The sequence below is a fragment of the Dreissena polymorpha genome, chromosome 2 (genome assembly GCF_020536995.1).
Source record: "Dreissena polymorpha isolate Duluth1 chromosome 2, UMN_Dpol_1.0, whole genome shotgun sequence".
Classification (NCBI taxonomy): Eukaryota; Metazoa; Mollusca; class Bivalvia; order Myida; family Dreissenidae; genus Dreissena; species Dreissena polymorpha.
Window position 1 is genome coordinate 118,373,328 of NC_068356.1, and position 21,004 is coordinate 118,394,331.

The following is a 21,004-nucleotide window of genomic DNA, read 5'->3' on the forward strand; positions in this document are numbered from 1 at the left end:
TTCGGGTCACCGTGACCTTGACCTTGTGACCTAAAAATCAATAGGGGTCATCTGCAAGTCATGATCAATCTACCAATGAAGTTTCATGATCCTAGGCGTATGCGTTCTTGAGTTATCATCCGAAAACCATTTTACTATTTCGGGTCACCGTGACCTTAACCTTTGACCTAGTGACCTCAAAATCAATAGAGGTCATCTGCGAGTCATGATCAATCTACCCATTAAGTTTCATGATCCTAGGCGTATGCGTTCTTGAGTTATCATCCGGAAACCAGTTTACTATTTCGGGTCACTGTGACCTTAGACCTAGTGACCTCAAAATCAATAGGGGTCATCTGCAAGTCATGATCAATCTACCCATGAAGTTTCATGATCCTAGGCGTATGCGTTCTTGAGTTATCATTCAAAAACCATTTTACTATTTCTGGTCACCGGGACCTTGACCTTTGACCTAGTGACCTCAAAATCAATAGGGTTCATCTGCGAGTCATGATCAATGTACCTATGAAGTTTCATGATCCTAGGCCCAAGCGTTCTTGAGTTATCGTCTGACAACACTTGGTGGACGGACTGACCGACAGACCGACATGAGCAAAGCAATATACCCCCTCTTCTTCGAAGGGGGGCATAAATATAACTAGAGCTTTGTCACAGACGTGACAAATACCCCCACATGCCGCATTGACACAGAATATTTTGCATGTTGTCTTCACAAAAAACAGCAGACACCATGCTCAATGTTTAAAACACACCAAGTGACCCGTGACCTAGTTTTTGACCCGGCATGGCCCATGTTCAAACTTGACCTACACATCATCTAGATACAACTTCTAACCAAGTGTGATGAAGATCGGATGAAAACTACTTGAATTAGAGAGCGGACAACATGCTGAATGTTTAAAACACATTAAGTGACCCCGTAACCTAATTTTTGACCCGGCATGACCCATATTTAAACTTGACCTAGACATCATCTAGATACAACTTTTGACTAATTTGGTGAAGATCAGATAAAAACTACTTGCATAAGGGAGCGGACACCAAGCTGAATGTTTAAAACACACTAAGTGAACCCGTGACCTAGTTTTTGACCTGCCATGAACCATGTTTGAACTTGGCCTAGACATCATCTAGATACAACTTCTAACCAAGTTTGGTGAAGCTCGGATTAAACCTACTTAAATTAGAGAGCAGACACCATGCTCAATGTTTAAAACACACTAAGTGAACCCGTGACCTAGTTTTTGACCTGCCATGAACCATGTTCAAACTTGGCCTAGACATCATCTAGAAACAACTTCTAACCAAGTTTGGTGAAGCTCGGATGAAACCTACTTAAATTAGAGAGCGGACACCATGCTCAATGTTTAAAACGCACTAAGTGACCCCCTGACCTAGTTTCTGACCCGGCATGACCCATATTCGAACTTGACCTAGACATCATCTAGATACAACATCTGACCAAGTTTGGTGAAGATCGGATGAAAACAACTTGAATTAGAGAGCGACAGACCGACCGACCGACAGACAAGCTCACTCCTATATACCCCCCTAAACCTCGTTTGTGGGAGTATAATAATAGAAACAAAGGTTTAAAATTGAAACAAAAGGCTGCATTCAATAGAGGCATATGCCTCAAGTAGAAGCCTTGTCAGTATAGATTGATGGGCCCATTGAATGAGACAAAAGTCAAAAAGTAGGTCAAGTCATGGTCAACATGAAGTCATGTGATGTTGATGTATTGATATATTCCAAAATCATCATACATGAAGTATTAAATCTTTTAAGGAAGCATAATGGATGTAAGACAAAGTGCATCATTGTGGGTTCACCATGAATTTGTTATTAAGGATTGAAAGAGATTAATGAAAATGTTTGCTCATATTTCTTTTACCATACAAATCTCTAATATGCAATTAAGATAACTATAAACATTAATTATTAATTTAATTAAAATACGTCTTAAATATGTAGAAAAACAAGAGCTGTCAGAGGACAGCGCGCTCGACTACTCGAGTGCTTGACAGTATAATGTAAGCCATCATGTTCATATTCAATAATTTATTAGACGATCTTTCAAAAATAAAAAAAGGAAAAAAAAAATGGGGGGGGTAGGGCTAAGGGGGGTGAGAGGGGGGTATAATGTGGGGTGTGGTAAATTATTAGATGATGTTTAAAAAAATGGGGGGGTAGTGGGGGGTGTGGGTGAGAGGGGGGTATAATGTGGGGTGTGGTTATTTATATGTTGAAAAAAAAAATTAGGGGGGGGAGGTTGGGGGAGGGGGAGGGATTCTGGGTAGCCGCGTGGGATATTGTTTGGGTGGAATCCATTGTGGTATTCAGGTAAGTGTTGTTTTGTCAAAGATATAATAAAATGTGATCATAAATGTTTGGGTGGAATCCATTGTGGTATTCAGGTAAGTGTTGCTTTGTCAAAGATATAATAAAATGTGATCATAAATAAAGAAGTTATGGCAATTTAAGCAAAATGTTCAATTATCTAAGTGTAAAAGGGGCCATAATTATGTCAAAATGCTTGATACAGTGGTCTGCTCTTGTTTATAGGTTGGGGTCATTTTGGTAAACAAGTATGCAACATATAAAAGCAATATGTCAAAGGATATAGGAAATATTTGGGGTAGTGAGCAAACTTTAACATAGATTTATCAATAATATGCATATTCTAAGTATAAAAGGGGCAATAATTATAAAAAATGCTTGATAGAGTTGTCTGCTCTTGTTTATAGGTTGGGGGGATGTTGGTAAACAAGTATGCAAAATATGAAAGCAATATGTCAAGGGACAATGAAAATAAATGGGGTAGTACGAAAACTTAAACATTTGCTGCATATTCTAAGTGGAAAAGGGGCCATAATTATGACAAAATGCATGATAGAGTTGTCTGCTCGTGTTTATAGGTTGGGGTCATGTTGGTAAACAAGTATGCAAAATATGAAAGCAATATGTCAAGGGACAATGAAAATAATTGGGGTAGAACGAAAACTTTAACATTTGCATCGTAAGGGCACAGAACGGAACGCTGACGCCGGGGTGAGTAGGATAGCTCCACTATATATATTTCATATATAATAGTCGAGCTAAAAATCAAAAGTTATCAGTCAACATGAAAAACAATACCTGGTTAATTCTGAATAGACAGACAGCCACCACGTGTGAACACCAGAAAGCATTGCTGTTACAAGTACAGGTGCACTGAGATATCCGCCGTCGGTCAAACAAGATGGCCACCTTGAAGCCATCCTTGTTGTGCTGACCCGCTGTGTTGGTTGGAAAAACAGTGGCACTCAAATGGAATCCTGAAAGATAATATCATTGAAACGTATTGATAAATCCTGAAATGGTGGCATTAAAACATTTCAAATGCTGAAATAAAGATGTAGCATTTAAAACAAGAGGGCCAAGATGGCCCTAGTTCGCTCACCTGAGAGGAGTCAGTTCATTCAATCTTTACCAAATGTCAAACTTGACCTAGATATTGTCCAGACAAACATCCTGGTCAAGTTTCATCATTATTGAACCAAAACTCTGGCATATGGAGTGTTTTTGTAAGATTTGACCTGGTGACCTATATTTTGAGTTGACCCCCCCTTACCAAACATCAAACTTTGCTTACAAAAATAAATATTATGACCAAGATTCATAAAATCTGAAACAAAATTGTGACCTCTAGAGTGTTTACAAGGATTTTGTATAATATAATGAAAATATGGACAATCTAAGGGCAATAATTATGGCATTAATTATGTGATATATATTAAAACAATCTTTGTACCAAGTTTCATGATGATTGAGCAAAAAATGTGATTTTTAGAGTGTTCACAAGCTTTTTTTACTATATAAATATAAGAAAACTGCCCCCCCCCCCCCCCACCAGCAGCCATGTAATTCAACTGACCAGAACCATTTTCGAACTCAACTCTCATATCAAGGAAACAAATGTTCTGACCAAATTTCATGAAAATTGGGCCAAAAAAGTGACTTCTAGAGTGTTCACATGTTTTCACTATTTACATATAGAGAAAAATGCCCCGCCCACTGGTGGCCATGTTTTTTCACCGATCTGGACCATTTTCGAACTCGTCCGAGATATCAATAAAACCAATGTTTTGACCAACTTTCATGATGATTGGGCAAAAATTGTGACTTTTAGAGTGTTTACAAGGTTTCTCTATAGCCAAATAAGGAAAACTGCCCCAACCACTGGCGGCCATGTTTTTCAACGGACCGGAACCACTTTTGAACTCAACCAACATATCATTAATGCAAACATTTTGACAAAGTTCAGGGTTCAACACTAAGGCACGTCCAACAGACATTGTCTAGTAAGATCGGTGGTCGGGCTAGTAAAACTGCGGGCTAGCTTGTCCGACTGGTCGTACATAAATTAAAGAAAAATCTATACTGATTCATATAACTATAAATAACTGCTGTGAAAACCTTTACTTTTAATGTGTAAAATTACTCTTGTATCCGTTATTTACATTAAAACAAAACTAGTATATTTAAATAAAACGCGGAGCATTCACAAGATTCATCGCTATTTTTAGACGCAAAGGAAAGCTTCAAGCAGAAATTGCTTGATTCAATTGGTCAAGTTGTCATGAATATTAATGATTTTCTGCAGTGTCGTAAAACTGTAGAGCATGATTTTACGACTTCTATCGAAAATCGGTATCGTCAATGTAAACATTTTTGCGTAGCAGACAAGATAATGTAATTTAAAGAATGGCTTTGTTCAATTTCGGATTTTTGTCCGACAAGTCAGTTAATAAAAAAGAATCCGACGCATAACTGACACGAAACGTAAAAATGAAGAAACTCGAAAACGTCAATTTTATCCTAGATGGAAAATCGAGTCAGTTCCCATGGCTTGAATTTGACGAAGAAAAGCAAAAAAGGGTTATTTTATTGTTTTACTCTATGCATAAAAAATTTGGTGTTCACTGATTATTTACTGATAAATCCTGATTAAACAGTTACATGACACAATTGTGTTCATTTGCTATGTCATTTATGGTCTAGTAGACATCATGTTTGGGCCAGTACATTTTAAGAGGAGCTGGTCCGACGGTCTTGCTGTAAAAAAAGTTAATGTCGAACTTTTAAGTTACATGAAGATTGGGCATGAAATGTGACTTCTACTATGTTTACAAGGTTTTTCTTTTTTTTTACCTAGTGACCTAGTTTTTGACCCAGCATGACCCAGTTTCAAACTTGATTGAGATATCATTGGGACAAATCTTCTGACCAAGTTTCATGAAGATCGGACATGAAATGTGACCTCTAGAGTGTTTACAAACCAAATGTGGACGACGGACGGACGGACGGAAGACGGACAAAGACCGTTCACAAATGCTCACCTGAGCAATCAGGTGAGCTAAAAAAAAAAAATCTTTGAAAATGTATAACCAAATACACAAATAATGCATGAGATTACATTAAACACAATCATTTTTAAAGAATGTAAAAACAATCTGTCTAGATGATAGAAAGAACATTTTCACTAAAAAAAATAAATTTACACATGACTCATCCTAATACACAATATTTTCAGTAACTACACTGGTTATTTTATGGTATGCTATGTTACTACAATGTGCTGGAAATCATTTGGACAAAAAGTTAGTGCAAACAGTTTACCAATTTGAAGTGCATTCTTAACAGCCTTGGTTTTGTACAGGTGATCTCCCTTCTGAAACTCTTCAGCACTGCCATTAGCAAGACAGGAGTAGAGTCTGCAGGTAAAGAGTTTAAAACACTTGTAATGTAAGTCTCAACGCAGGAATTGAGTCTGCAGATAACCAGTACACATAATTTTAAACTGTTGTTGGATAGAGAATAGTAATAAAGAACAAGTAAAGAGTTCACATAATTCCCACTGCCAGTGTAAAGTTAGCAGGTTATTTCCAATAAAATGCTTATTCAATAACAGCAGCAAGAAGAATGCAGTTTAAGCATATTTGCTGCATAATTAAATAATTATCCAATCTAATGCATTGAATGATGGTTGGGCAAATGAGTTTTGAATGCCTGCAAACAAGTGAGCCACAAAATTAATTTACTATATTGCCCAGATGTTACTTTAGTTGGAAAGTATAAATTATTAGTGTGATTTACTTAAGTCCCTAACTGGCAAAGTGGAAAATAACATTTTTAAAGGGACTGTCAACCACGAATGACGCAAAAATAAAAGTTCTAAAATACCGTATTTTTTTACAATTATTAGTTTATATTGATTAAAATTTCACGACTGGTATATTACATTACTTGAAAAAAGTTCATACTTTCAGTACATTCGGTAATAAAATTTCGCAATGTGAAATCGAAAGTACATCGCGAAAATAGGTGACATAACGATATACACACTATAAATAACGCAAGTAAATTGATCATTTTATATATAAAATATATACAATTCACTACGCATGCACAAATTTGTATTCCTGGGTTTACCACGTGACGATGATGATCTACTGTCGTCATTTATAGTTAACTGGTAGTTACCTGGTAGACATACCCAGTAAAATTTAATACCGAATATACTGAAAATATGAAAACTTAACCACTTTTGGCAAGAAATGTTATATACCAGTTGTGATATTTTAATCAATATAAACTAATAATTGTAAAAAATACAGCATTTTACAACTTTTCTTTTCTTCGTTGTCGTGGTTGACAGTCCCTTTAAAGGCAATGTGGGATTTTGTCCCAGATGTAAAACATTTTCTTTGGTACAGTTTATACTTAATATGGCTGTCCTTGTTGGACATGACCCAGAGACACCATGAACTTAAGTAATGTCTTATACCACTTTACCAAGCAATATGATCTGTTTTTGTACAAAGATCAAAAAGTCTATCCATATTACATTATTCATAAAAAAGAAAAGAAAAAGGCTTTCTGTTCATTTATCTGGATCAAACAATACAAATTTTCATTCCAACAGCAAAAAGTGGCTGTGAGATCAATTATTCAATACAACTATACTGAAACACTGGAGGTAAACTATACATGTATCTTGATCCAATTGATTCGTTCGTCAGCTATTTTGTGGGGAAAAGCTGTACAAGTTGTGGCTTGCTAAGGCAACATAATTATGACTGTGTCAATTTGAAGGGACTCAATGTCCCATTATTTGCTAGGAAAATTTAACAATCAGTACATTTGAAAATTTTGATTGTCGTTTATCAGGCGTTTCGCTGTCGTTTGCCAAATTCCCAAATGGCAAAAATTTGCCGTTTAGACGAAAAATTAACGTTTGGCAAATGTTTTTTCCTGTCACGTGCTGTCCCAGATAGTAAACACTATAAATCATAGACGGTGCTTCAATACATCACCTAGTTAAAAAATTGATACCGGTATACAGTCTTCATCAACAATGGTCAGAACCGAGCATCGAGACATATGAAAACGACTGGTGTAAACTTAGTCACACAATCAACTTAAGGAAAGAAGTTGATAATTGATTTTAATTTCGAGTAGTTCGTGGATAGTTTGTAATGTTTGTAATGATTAAAGGCAAAATGTGCTACAATTGTGAATGATGATATATGAACAGGTATAAAACCCATAACAATTCCAGCAAGTGTCGGAAATTGTGACTGCCATTATGGCCATCTTAGGCAATAAGCGTCCTTGGTATTGCAAATATGCATAGTTTTGCATACAGTTTCAAAAATCAAACTCATTTATGTTTCATGTAGCAAGTTGAAAAAATACAACATTACAAAATCAAAAGGTAATAAGAATGAAAATTAATATAAACATGTATATACATGAATATTTTTAATATTATTATCAACATAATAATTAAATTAAAAATATCAATAATATTTTGTTATGTTCATAATATAATATAAATTAATATCTTTTTAAAAATGATTTTGTTTGTTTTAAAATTTAGCATACTTGATTTTTTTGTTTCTTTCAGATCACAAAGAGGCCTCACAAGCTTCTATACTGATAACGTCAATGTCAAATACACAGGCTGCAGCTTATATCCAAAAGTGAAGCTGCTGTTGTTTTGGCCATGACTAGTGTCTACTTTGCTGCACAGAATAACCACGCTTAAGTTATTATGTATGCATATCTATACATATTTGTTCAAGTGTTTAGATATCATTTAGACACAACTTCTGACCAAATTTGGTGAAGATCGGATGAAAACTACTTCAATAAGAGAGCTGACTACTGACTAATGGGGTTATTTACCCTCGGGACTTCGGTTAAAAACCATTGCCCGAGCACACTGCTTAACATAGAACTCTGCATAAAAAGCCGAAAACGGCCATAAAATGGACAGTCCGATTTTACTGGGCTGTACCATTAGTATAAATATAAAACTTTGCAGTGTTGGTGCGGTGCCTTAATAAAAATCTATTGGTTTAAAAATATATAACCTTTATATGAAGCGTTAAAAAGACGCAGTGCTCTACAGTGGACAGGCCTAACGCGGTTAAAAAAGCGGCGTTTTAATTGGTTGATGCGCTTATATAACGATGGCGCTGATTGGCCGAAATTTCTTATTAAGGATTGCCAGTAGGTCAATCCGTTTTAAAATAGATTTTCCCACGGCTGACTTTGTACTTTTAAGAAAAAGTAAACAATAATGGTTTATATGCAAAAATATAAATGAAAGAAAAAGAATGAGTTAATCCAAAAGAACTTGGAGTTGTTTTATAGTATTAGATTACTATGTTTTTTGTTACGTTACTGTACTTATTATTATTTATTATCATTCATATGATGTTGTTATTGTATGTTATTCTTTGTATTGTTTTTTAAGGAGGAGAGAGAGAAATAATAGCCCAATTTTTATAAGTAAAGATGGTGAAAACACACATACTGTTGTATGTGGCAGCATCATTACCAGACCCACTGTTCAGTATATACTGCAATGGGTTTGTTGGAGCCTTTAGACTTTGTGATCTGTTAAGAGAGCGGACACCATGCTAAATGCTTGAAATGCACTAAGTGACCTAGTGACCTAGTTTTTGATCTGGCATGTCCCATATTTGAACTTGACCTAGTTATCATTTTGACACAACTTCTGACCAAATTTGGTGAAGATCGGATAAAAACTACTTCAATTAGAGAGCAGACACCAAGCTAAATCCTTGAAATGCACTAAGTGACCCCGTGACCTAGTTTTTGACCCAGCATAACCCATATTCGATCTTCACCTAAATATTGTCTAGATACAACTTCTGACCAAGTTTGGTGAAGATCGGATGAAAACTATTAGAATTAGAGAGCACACACTGCTGTGGATGCCAACAGCCCGCCAAGGGTGGAACTATAATATGTCCCTTTTTCACAGGCGTATAAAAAGCCTGCCAAATTTCTTTAACTATTTTTTTTACATGTTTTTCAATCCACATACCACTTTAAATGTGAAACACAGGTCTTGATAGCGTTATTGGCACCCCAAACTATTTGGCTATAGAGCATGTTTTCAAAAATTTGTGATTTGTGTCTTTTTAAACAAAAAGTAACAAGGGGCAAAATTGTCATAAAACCAGGTTTAAAATTTGAAAATAAAAGTCTGATAAAGGGAGACAACTAAACCTGAACTGATTGTTTATAATTAACTCCCTTTGTATTAAAATAAGTCTAATTTTAGTCGTGGCAACCTTGACCTTTGAGATATTGACGTAATTCTTTCGTGTGACACACCATCCAATGATGGTGAACAAATGTGCCAAATGACTTTAAAAATTCACAATGAATGACATATTTATGGCCCGGACAAGCTCATTTATGGCCATTTTTGACCTTTGAACTCAAAGTGTGACCTTGACCTTGGAGATATCAACGTACTTCTTTCACGCGACACACCCTCTAATGAGGGTGAACAAATGTGCCAAATGATTTTAAAATCTCACAATGAACGACTAAGTTATGGCCTGGACAAGCTTGTTCCGCCCGCCCACCAGCCTGCCCGCCTACATTCGCCAATCTAATAACCAGTGTTTTCCTTCGGAAAACCTTGTTAAAAATGAATTCTCTTTTTGTATTTATAAATATGCCTACCAACACAAAGTATCCAGTCTATCCTTTACTCATTTTAAAACCAGTCACCTTATCTACCAAGTGAATTTTATGATAATGTCTGATGTCAACAAGGGCTGTTTGTAAAACATGCATGCCCCCCATATGGGCTGTCAGTTGTAGGGGCAGCCATTGTGTGAATACGTTTTTTGGCACTGTGACCTTGACCTTTGACCTAGTGACCTGAAAATCAATAGGGGTCATCTGCAAGTCATGATCAATGTACCTAAGAAGTTTCATGATCCTAGGCGTAAGGTTTTTTGTGTTATCATCCGGAAACCATTTCACTGTGTCAAGTCACCATGACCTTGACCTTTGACATAGTGACCTGAAAGTCAATAGGGGTCATCTTCGAGTCATGATCAATGTACCTATGAAGTTCCATGATCCTAGGCGTAAGCATTCTTGAGTTATCATCCGTAAACCATTTTTCTAAGTTGAGTCACCGTGACCTTGACCTTTGACCTAGTGAACTGAAAATCATTAGGGGTCATCTGCGAGTCATGATCAATGTACCCATGAAGCTTCATGACCCTAGGCATAAGCGTTCTTGAGTTATCATCCGGAAACCATTTTACTATTTTGGGTCACCGTGACCTTGACCTTTGACCTAGTGACCTGAAAATCAATAGGGGTCATCTGCCAGTCATGATCAATGTACCTATGAAGTTTCATGATCCTAGGCGTAAGCATTCTTGAGTTATCATCCGGAAACCATTTTACTGTTCGATTCACTGCGACCTTGACCTTTGACCTAGTGACCTGAAAATCAATACGGGTCATCTGCCAGTCATGATCAATGTACCTATGAAGTTTCATGATCCTAGGCCTAATTATTCTTGAGTTATCATCAGGAAACCATTTAACTGTTTCTAGTCACTGTGACCTTGACCTTTGACCTAGTGACCTGAAAATCAATAGGGGTCATTTGCCAGTCATGATCAATGTACTTATGAAGTTTCATGATTGTAGGTATAAGCGTTCTTGAGGTATCATCCGGAAACCATTTTACTATTTCGGGTCATTGTGACCTTGATCTTTGACCTAGTGACCTCAAAATCGATAAGGGTCATCTGCGAGTCATGATCAATGTACCTATGAAGTTTCATGATCCTAGGCATAAGCCTTCTTGAATTATCATCTCGAAACCATTTTACTATTTCGGGTCACCATGACCTTGACCTTTGACCTAGTGACCTCAAAATCAATAGGGGTCATCTGCGAGTCATGATCAATGTACCTATGAAGTTCATGATCGTAGCCATAAGCGTTCTTGAGTTATCATCCGGAAACCATTTTACTATTTCAGGTCACCGTGACCTCGACCTTTGATATAGTGACCTGAAAATCAATAGGGGTCAACTGCGAGTCATGATCAATCTACCTATCAAGTTTCATGATCCTAGGCATAAGCGTTCTTGAGGTATCATCCAGAAACCATTTTACTTTTTCGGGTCACCGTGACCTTGACCTTTGACCTAGTGACCTGAAAATCAATTGGGGTCATCTGCGAATCATGATCAACGTACCTATGAAGTTTCATGATCCTAGGCATAAGCGTTCTTGAGTTATCATCCGGAAACCATTTTACTATTTCGGGTCACCGTGACCTTGACCTTTGACCTAGTGACCTGAAAATCAATAGGGGTCATCTGCCAGCCATTATCAATCTACCTATGAAGTTTCATGATCCTAGGCATAAGCGTTCTTGAGTTATCATCTGGAAACCATTTTACTATTTCAGCGAGTCACTGTGACCTTGACCTTTGACCTAGTGACCTGAAAATCAATAGGGGTCATCTGCGAGTCATGATCAATCTACCTATCAAGTTTCATGATCCTAGGCCTAAGCATTCTTGAGTTATCATCCGGAAACCATTTTACTATTTCGGGTCACCGTGACCTTTGACCAAGTGACCTAAAAATCAATAGGGGTCATTTGCGAATCATGATCAATGTTCCTATTAAGTTTCATGATCCTAGGCCCAAGCGTTCTTGAGTTATCATCCGGAAACCACCTGGTGGACAGACCGACAGACCGACATTTGCAAAGCAATATACCCCCTCTTCTTCAAAGGGGGGCATAAATATTACTGTCATGTCTGTAATACCACCCCCCTCTACGCCTACGCCTTCTTACTACGCCCTCTGTAAGAGGGCTTTGCATGACAGTTTTTAAGAATGGAATTTATTTACAAGGTTTAGAAAACAAAATGCTTTAAACATATCTTGAATGTGTGTAAAGGAGTAAATCCACTGATAAAAGTTAGTAACAAGAGGGCCATGATGGCCCTGAATCGCTCACCTGACTAACCAAATACAATCCCAACCCAGATTTCATCAAGATAAACATTCTGACCAAATTTCATAACGATGAGATGAAAACTGTGACCTCTATTGTTTACACAAGGTTTTTCTATTATTTGACCTAGTGACCTAAATTTTGATCCCAGGTGACCCAAATACAATCGCAATCCAGATTTCATCAAGATAAACATTATGATCAAATTTTATAAAGATTGGATGAAAACTGTGACCTCTATTGTTTACACAAGGTTTTTCTATTATTTAACCTAGTGACCTAGTTTTTGACCCCTGATGACCCAAATACAATTCCAACCCAGATTTCATCAAGATAAACATTCTGACCAAATTTCATAAAGATTGGATGAAAACTGTGACCTCTATTGTCTGTACAAGGTTTATCTATTATTTGACCTAGTGACCTAGTTTTTGACCTAGTGACCTAGTTTTTTACCTAGTGACCTAGTTTTTGGCCCCATATGACCCAAATACAATCCCAACCCTTATTTCATCAAGATAAACATTCTTACCAAATTTCATAAAGATTGGATGAAAACTGTGACCTCTACTGTCTACACAAATAAATTGTTGACGGTTTTTCTACTATTTGACCTAGTGACCTAGTTTTTGACCTCAGATGACCCAAATAAAATCCCAACCCAGATTTCATCAAGATAAACATTCTGACCAAATTTCATAAAGATTGGATGAAAACTGCGACCTCTATTGTCTACACAAGGTTTTTCTATTATTTGACCTAGTTTTTGACCTAATGACCTGGTTTTTGACCCCAGATGACCAAAATACAATCCCAACCCAGATTTTATCAAGATAAACATTTTGACCAAATTTGATAAAGATTGGATGAAAACTGTGACCTCTACTACACAAGGTTTTTCTATTATTTGACCTAGTTTTTGACCCCAGATGACCCAAATACAATCCCAACCCAGATTTCATCAAGATAAACATTCTGACAAAATTTCTTAAACATTGGATAAAAATTGTGACCTCTACTGTTTACATAAGGTTTTTCTATTATTTGACCTAGTTTTTGACCTAGTGACCTAATTTTTGACCCCAGATGACCCAAATACTATCCCAACCCAGATTTTATCAAGATAAACATTCTGACCAAAATTCATAAAGATTGGATGAAAACTGCGACACCTATTGTCTACACAAGGTTTTCTATTATCTGGCCTATTATGTGACCTAGTTTTTGACCTAGTGACCTAGTTTTTGACCCCAGATGACCTGAATACAATCCCAACCCAGATTTCATCAAGATAAACATTCTGACCAAACTTCATAAAAATTGGATGAAAACTGTGACCTCTACTGTCTACACAAACAAATTGTTGACTGACGGACGCACACACACACGCACACACATAGTGACGCCGGACATCACACGGTCACATAAGCTCAGCATGTCACTTAGTGACAGGTGAGCTAAAGTCACTGAACTGAACCCCCCCCCCTCCTCCGAACAATGTTGTGCAGGGCATATAGAAACTAAGAATAAAGTAGATTTGGTCAATATAACAAAATGCTGATGAATGTGTTTAATTGCAGATGACATGCCTGCATTTAATTTGCCCCCACTACATGGAGAATAATAGGTTGGTGACGTGGATGGAGAATGGTTATCTGGCAAGTCGGAGGAATTGAACGGGTGAGCCGAAGCCAGATAACCATTCTCCATCCACGTCACCAACCTATTATTCTATTTATCCTGTCACATTTACAACATTCGTTGAAATGTTTCTAAAATATCTAGTTTTCAAGTATTTTGTGTTTAAATATTTAATATGGTAAACATCACGTGCGAAAAAAAACATGGTGACGTCACGTCAGGCAAAGCACTTAGGCTAGCTTCCATCTTTTTAAGACACACAGAAATCGAGTAACTCGTTATTAATTCAATACACAAAGACCAAATTATGCTGTTTAAATAATAATTTAAACAAACAGTCCTTTACATGTATTTTGGTATTTTATTAATAGAAAAAATAATATTTTATTAATAGAAAATAGTAAATGCATGCACATGCTCGGATAGCAACGGACAGATATTCGAGGTCACGTGGCAATCTAGCCTAATATCTTTTGGGATATTAGGTTACCTGGTTATCAGGCTGATTTAAAGGCATGTGACAGGATAAACCTTATTACCACGTCTACATTAGATTGCCAGGGGCCCTTATGGTAGTACCTGATGTCCTCCTCACAGTCCGGGAAGCTCCAGTATGTGATCCTCAGCTGCAGTGGCTCCGGGATGGGCTGGGGGTACTTCTCCACGACCCCGTACGGGATGTTGCAGGCCACCGTCTGAGAAGCAAGCTCCACCAGGGACAGCACCCTACCATCTGCAACACATCAACAACAATATTAGCAATTGTCAGACATATTTGCAATATAATACAGTTAAACTAAGGAATTTTTAAACTGACCTAGTGGTCAACTGAAAACAATGGTCAACTGCCGACAATGGTTAGTTTAGACCCCCCCCCTCCCCTGACGAAAATCACTCTATATAACACTTGAGAATAATGGTTGGACGGTCGTCAGATGCAGGCAGGCCGGCAGGCAGGCAGGCAGGCAGGCAGGCAGGCAGGCAGGCAGGCAGGCAGGCAGGCAGGCAGGCAGGCAGACAGACAGACAGACAGACAGACAGACAGACAGACAGACAGACAGACAGACAGACAGACAGACAGACAGACAGACAGACAGACAGACAGACAGACAGTTCAAAAACTATATGCCTACCTTTCGGGGGCATAAAAAGCAGACATACATATTAACATCAAAAACATTATCAAGTAAGCATGTCATAATTGACTGGAAATACTTCTTGGTAAGGTTACAAACAGTAGCCAAGCATGATAACACAATGTCCAAACAAATTCACAATAATGTGTCTTACAAAAACTATATTATGAGAAATCAATTGTGACACAAAGAGACATCACCTCTAGATGTGGGAAAGCTTGTGTTATGACACAGATTTTCTCACATGACACTCAAGAATGGGATTATTGGCCAATAGACGGTCTCCACAGTTTAGGCTAATGACAAGACGTATTCATTGTAAAAGCCCATGGCTGCCACATTGCGGACTTGATTGAAATGCTAGTGAGCATTCATTTCTTTATTGATTCCAAGAACAGTGCTGCATAGGTATTTTATGTTTCCACAGTTTGGGAGAACTGCAATCTAATCAATAGTGATGAATGTGTTCATTGCATGAGGTGCATTTCTGCATTCTTAACAGGGACAGAATTATTACGTTTGTGGAATAAAAATCAGCACTTCACCACAACCACATACAGAATTGGTTTAACTATGTGTCATTATGAGTATTAATTTTCAATTTATCTATGTCAACTAATGTGAAAGACACACAAATCTTACCCAAAGGCTCAAAGTTGCTCATCTGAGATACAAATGAACTGACCTGCTCAGTGCAGCCCCAAGATATCATTAGAACAAACGTTCTGATCAAGTTTCATGAAGAGTGAACAATAAATGTAACTTTTAGAGTGCTAACAGACCACATTAAAATAAATGTTTTGATGAAGTGTTATGATGATTTGACAATAAATGTGACTTTAAGAGTGTTAACAAGTTTTTACAAAAGCCATATAAGGAAAAATGCCCCGCCCCCTGGCGGCTGTGTTTTTCAACAAACCAGAACCATTTTCAAACTCATCCAAGATATAAGGGGGAAAAATCTTCTGACAATAAATTGTGGTGTTAACAAGGCAAATGTTGACGCCACACAACGCATGACGAACAAAAGGCTATTATAAAAGCTCACCATGAGCACATTGTGCTAAGGTGAGCTAAAAATTTACCGGATCTCACCAGATATTACCAGACCTTGTTCTTCTTTTACCAAACAATAGAAAGTAGGTTTCATAGAGTTCATTTTTATCATTATGATGTTCACAATGTTTAACAATTCTAAATACAATAAAATAACAACTCAATTTAAACCTGTTCTATTAAAACCAGAGACTACCCTACCCGCAATAAGAGGGATAATTTCGCACTAAACGCCCGTGATATCGCCCTATGAGCCCAGAAAAGCGAAGATCAAGTCACCCGCATGTAATTTGCAAGTTTATTGTTATTTGTTTATCTAACGATTACACAATTCACCCCGCACAGATCGCTAATTGACCGTGACAAAGCAGTCGCTTAATATAGGTTGCTATAACAACACACTCGAGCCTCCTCGCGCCTGCCGTAAGTTGTCTAATGATTACGTGGTAATTGATTGATCGTCCGATTATTAAATTGCTGGTTTTTGACAGACGGCAAGGTTAGAGAAAGTTGGAACGCCGTTACGAATTTTAAACTCGATAGACTGTGCATGAAAACGCTTACTTTTTGCTCCACGCCGCTAGTAAAATCAATACACAGTCTACTTGATGCGTCATCATAGATTCCCAGAATGCAATTCCCATGTGCTTGACACTTCAGAAAAATGGCGACCTATTGTGTTTTTGCAATTCTTCCACACAATTTCGGTAATTATCAGATATTATGTTGTGTTGTTAAACTATGTGAGAATATTGACAATATATAATCATTTTGAGATTGGCAGTAAATGTATTGTGATGTTATTGAGATATACTAGATGTTCCATGCATTAAGATTGTGTTTTGTTACAAAAGCAGTTATAGGGATGATGATAATATGATGACGATAAAAATGTGATGAAAAGGTGCTACTGGTACATATCTTAAATTACTAAATGTGTTAAATGACTTAAATGTGTTATGATGAAGTAGATTTTAATGAGAAGTTATTGTTTTTACAAATAAACATAGTATAATGATAGAAATAATAAAAGTTGTGCAATGAACATGTTTTGTTTTTGAAGAACTTAAAGTCGATATTGTTCGCATAAACTTCTCCCTGATTTTCCAAACTTCTCCCTGTTTCAGAAAAAAGGAGAAGTCACTTCTTCCTATTTTTACGGCCTAGGGTAGTCTCTGTTAAAACATATGGTAAAACTTTCAATTTAAAGTGAAAAAAAGCTTTGTGATTTTTTAATAGATAACAATTAATTTTTTTTTACAGCAATTTAAAATACTATTAGTCTTAATGTTCACACAAAATAAAAATATGAATTGACAATGACAAAAAAAAACACAAGTAAACTCTTTCTGTTTACTCATGATAAAAATACTAATTGACAATGAAAACAAGAAACCTTCGGAGAAGGGTGATGCTCCCCAAAGTTTTTTTTTGTCACAATATTGCACTATATATTTAGATAAAAGGAAACATCTAGTAGTTGGGGGGACAAGAATTGTACTATATGTACAGTTAATGGAAATTTTCAAAGGGCCATAACTCTGTGAAAAATCATCCAACCAGAACCGGCTGATAAAATGCACATTTCCTCTTGGTAGTGAAGCTTCCCATAAAGTTAAACTGAATTCCGGTCAATAATTGCTGAGAAATAGCCCGGACAAAAATTGTGCACGTACGGATTGACACACGGACGGACAGACGAAGTGGCGACTATTTGCTCCCCCCCAAACAATTTTGGGGGAGCATAAAAACATCACAGCAAGTGAAACAAGTACTCTTAATGTTTACACAAAATAAAAACTTGTATGGCCTACGTCACGAAAAGGGTGCAATATTTTACTGGTTCTAAGAATCACACTTTAATTTTGTTACTTCACCAGCAAAGAGAGCAAGTGCCACTGGTTGGTAAAATCTGTTTTATTTTAAAGCTCAACAAACAATCAAAGTAAAATAAACACAAGAAACCGTCGAAGACGGGTGATGCTCCCCAAAGTTTTTTTTTGTCACAATATTGCACTATATATTCAGATAAAAGGAAACGTCTTGAGGGCACAGTAGTTGCGGGGACAAGAATATTTTTATATAAAATTTTAAAATGCAATGACTCTGAAAAGAAATCATCCGACCAGAACCCGCTGATAATATGCACATCTCCTCTTGGTAGTGAAGCCCTATAAAGTTTCATTAAATTTCCGGTCATTAGTTGCTGAGAAATAGCCCGGACAAGAATTGTACTGTATGTACAGTTAATGGAAAATTTCAAAGGGCCATAACTCTGTGAAAATTCATCCGACCAGAACCCGCTGATAATATGCACATCTCCTCTTGGTAGTGAAGCTTCCCATAAAGTTTCATTGAATTCCGGTCATTAGTTGCTGAAAAATAGCCCGGACAAGAATTGCACTATATGTACAGTTAATGGAAAATTTCAAAGGGCCATCACTCTGTGAAAAACATCCTACCAGAACCGGCTGATAATATGCACATCTTCTCTTGGTAGTGAAGCTTCCCATAAAGTTTCATTGAATTCCAGTCATTACTTGCTGAGAAATAGCCTGGAAAAGAATTTCACTATATGTACAGTTAATGGAAAATTTCAAAGGGCCATAACTCTGTGAAAAATCATCTGACCAGAACTCGCTGATAATATGCACATCTCCTCTTGGTAGTGAAGCTTCCCATAAAGTTTCATTGAATTTCGGTCATTAGTTGCTGAGAAATAGCCCGGACAAGAATTGCACTATATTTACAGTTAATGGAAAATTTCAAAGGGCCATAACTCTCTGAAAAATCATCCGACCAGAACCCGCTGATAATATGCACATCTCTTCTTGGTAGTGAAGCTTCCCATAAAGATTATTGAATTCCGTTCATTAGTTGCTGAGAAATAGCCCGGACAAAAATTGTGCACGGACGGACACACAGACACACGGAAGGACGGACGGACGAACAGACGAAGCGGTGACTATAGTAATGCTCCCCCAAAATTTTTTGGGGAAGCATAATAAATCATTTTATTTTTTCAGTTTCTTTTTGCCTAATTTCGTTTTTAACCAATACAAACTTTTACATTTTTTTTTAAACACAAGGACCGACAGATCCTGGAATAATATCAGTACTAAGCAAAATTTATCAGAAATGTCTGAGGTTCAACATCTTTTCCATGGGTTAATCTATGTCCATTATGTTTTATCATTACAAAGCTATAAAAGGCAACATCCTTAATCACCACACAAGTAGTATATGTTTGAATCAAGTTTAGTTAAGGAAACACTATAAAAATAGTTTGCTTTGTTTGTAGTTTAGTTTATACTTATTAATGTGTTTCTGCAATAGCTATATGATTTTTTTGAGTTGTACATGTAACTTTTTGAAAGGCACATTCTCAAAACACGGCATTCATCATTAAATAAATGATAATCAAAATCAAGAAAACATAAACTTGAAATCTAGAGGTATTGCTGCCATGTGAGAAACTTATTAAGTCATCATTTTCATAGAATTCAAAGTTCAAGATAATACTACCGGACAAAGAGCAGCGAGTCATGTTCTATCAAATTACATGCTTAAATGCCCTATAGGTCATTAGCCTTTTGAAGCTCTGATGATGTAAATCACATAACTTACGATTGTTTACTGTGTTATGACTTATCAAAATGAAGTTGAAAACAAAAGATAAAAGATGAGTGTACACTGACAACATGTATTTATCGATCAAAACAAGATTACTAAAAAGATTACAATGTCTAAACAAGAATATTATTAAAACTGAAAAATTCTCCCCAATAGCGAATTTTGACAATTGATATATTGATTGTAAGCATGGGAACATGAAAACCGAATAACTCCCTATAAGCTTAACAGACCAGAACAGTGTGCTTGACCCCTTTGTAAGGAAGCTGGCAAAAAATGCAATTGAAATTGGGTAATTAGTTCTAAAGATTTTGCACAGCAAAAAATGTCCTTCTTGTATATGGATGATCAACTCATTCCCAACAAATAATTGTAATGGAACAACCTGACAATAAGCTCATGTCCATACTTTATGTATACTGCAGAATAATTTCATCACATTAGGATCATTACATGTAGTTCCTGATATCTCACATGGAAACAACAAATTTCTTTAGAAAATGTAATATAATTGAAGCAAAATGACATGACAATTAACGTTATATCACACTATAGGTAGGCTCCATATACAGTTTCTTCATATTTGGGCATTTCCTGCTGACACCTAGTACTAGAGAGAGACAGATAGAGATGTAAGACCAACATCAACAAGGGCTGTAACAACAAGCCTGTTTGTAAAAACATGCGTGCCCCCATATGGGCTGTCAGTTTATTGTGGCAGCCATTGTGTGAATATGTTTTTTGTCACTGTGACCTTGACCTTTGACCTAGTGACCTGAAAATCAATAGGGGTCATCTGCCAGTCATGATCAATGTACCTATGAAGTTTTATGATCCTAGGCCTAATTATTCTTGAGTTATCATCAGGAAACTATTTTACTATTTCGAGTAACTGTGACCTTAAACTTTGACCTAGTGACCTGAAAATTAATAGGGGTCATCTGCCAGTCATGATCAATGTACCTATGAAGTTTCATGATCCTAGGTGTAAGCATTCTTGAGTTATCATCCGGAATCCATTTTACTATTTAGAGTCACTGTGACCTTGACCTTTGACCGAGTGACCTGAAAATCAATGGAGGTCATCTGCCACTCGTGATCAATGTTCCTATGAAGTTTCATGATCCTTGGCGTAAGCATTCTTGTGTTATCAACCGGAAACCAT

The 21,004-nt window shown here is 36.8% G+C and overlaps 3 protein-coding genes across 3 annotated transcripts in view; 2 read left to right on the forward strand and 1 right to left on the reverse strand.

The window, feature by feature from the left end:
- LOC127868686 (G protein-activated inward rectifier potassium channel 3-like) overlaps positions 1-21,004 on the forward strand; it is a 318,245-nt gene that overhangs the window by 276,210 nt on the left and 21,031 nt on the right. The gene's annotated exons all lie outside the window — the stretch shown is intronic.
- The window catches only part of LOC127868700 (WD repeat domain phosphoinositide-interacting protein 4-like), a 379,045-nt gene that overhangs the window by 237,211 nt on the left and 120,830 nt on the right, over positions 1-21,004 (forward strand). The window lies entirely within an intron of this gene.
- The window catches only part of LOC127868718 (zinc finger SWIM domain-containing protein 8-like), a 60,882-nt gene that overhangs the window by 29,086 nt on the left and 10,792 nt on the right, over positions 1-21,004 (reverse strand). The window contains exons 2-4 of the mRNA XM_052410726.1: positions 14,594-14,747; positions 5,662-5,756; positions 3,139-3,317 (exon numbers count right to left, since the gene is read on the reverse strand). Coding sequence (XP_052266686.1) covers positions 3,139-3,317; positions 5,662-5,756; positions 14,594-14,747 — 428 coding nt within the window. The remainder of the gene's footprint in view (positions 1-3,138; positions 3,318-5,661; positions 5,757-14,593; positions 14,748-21,004) is intronic.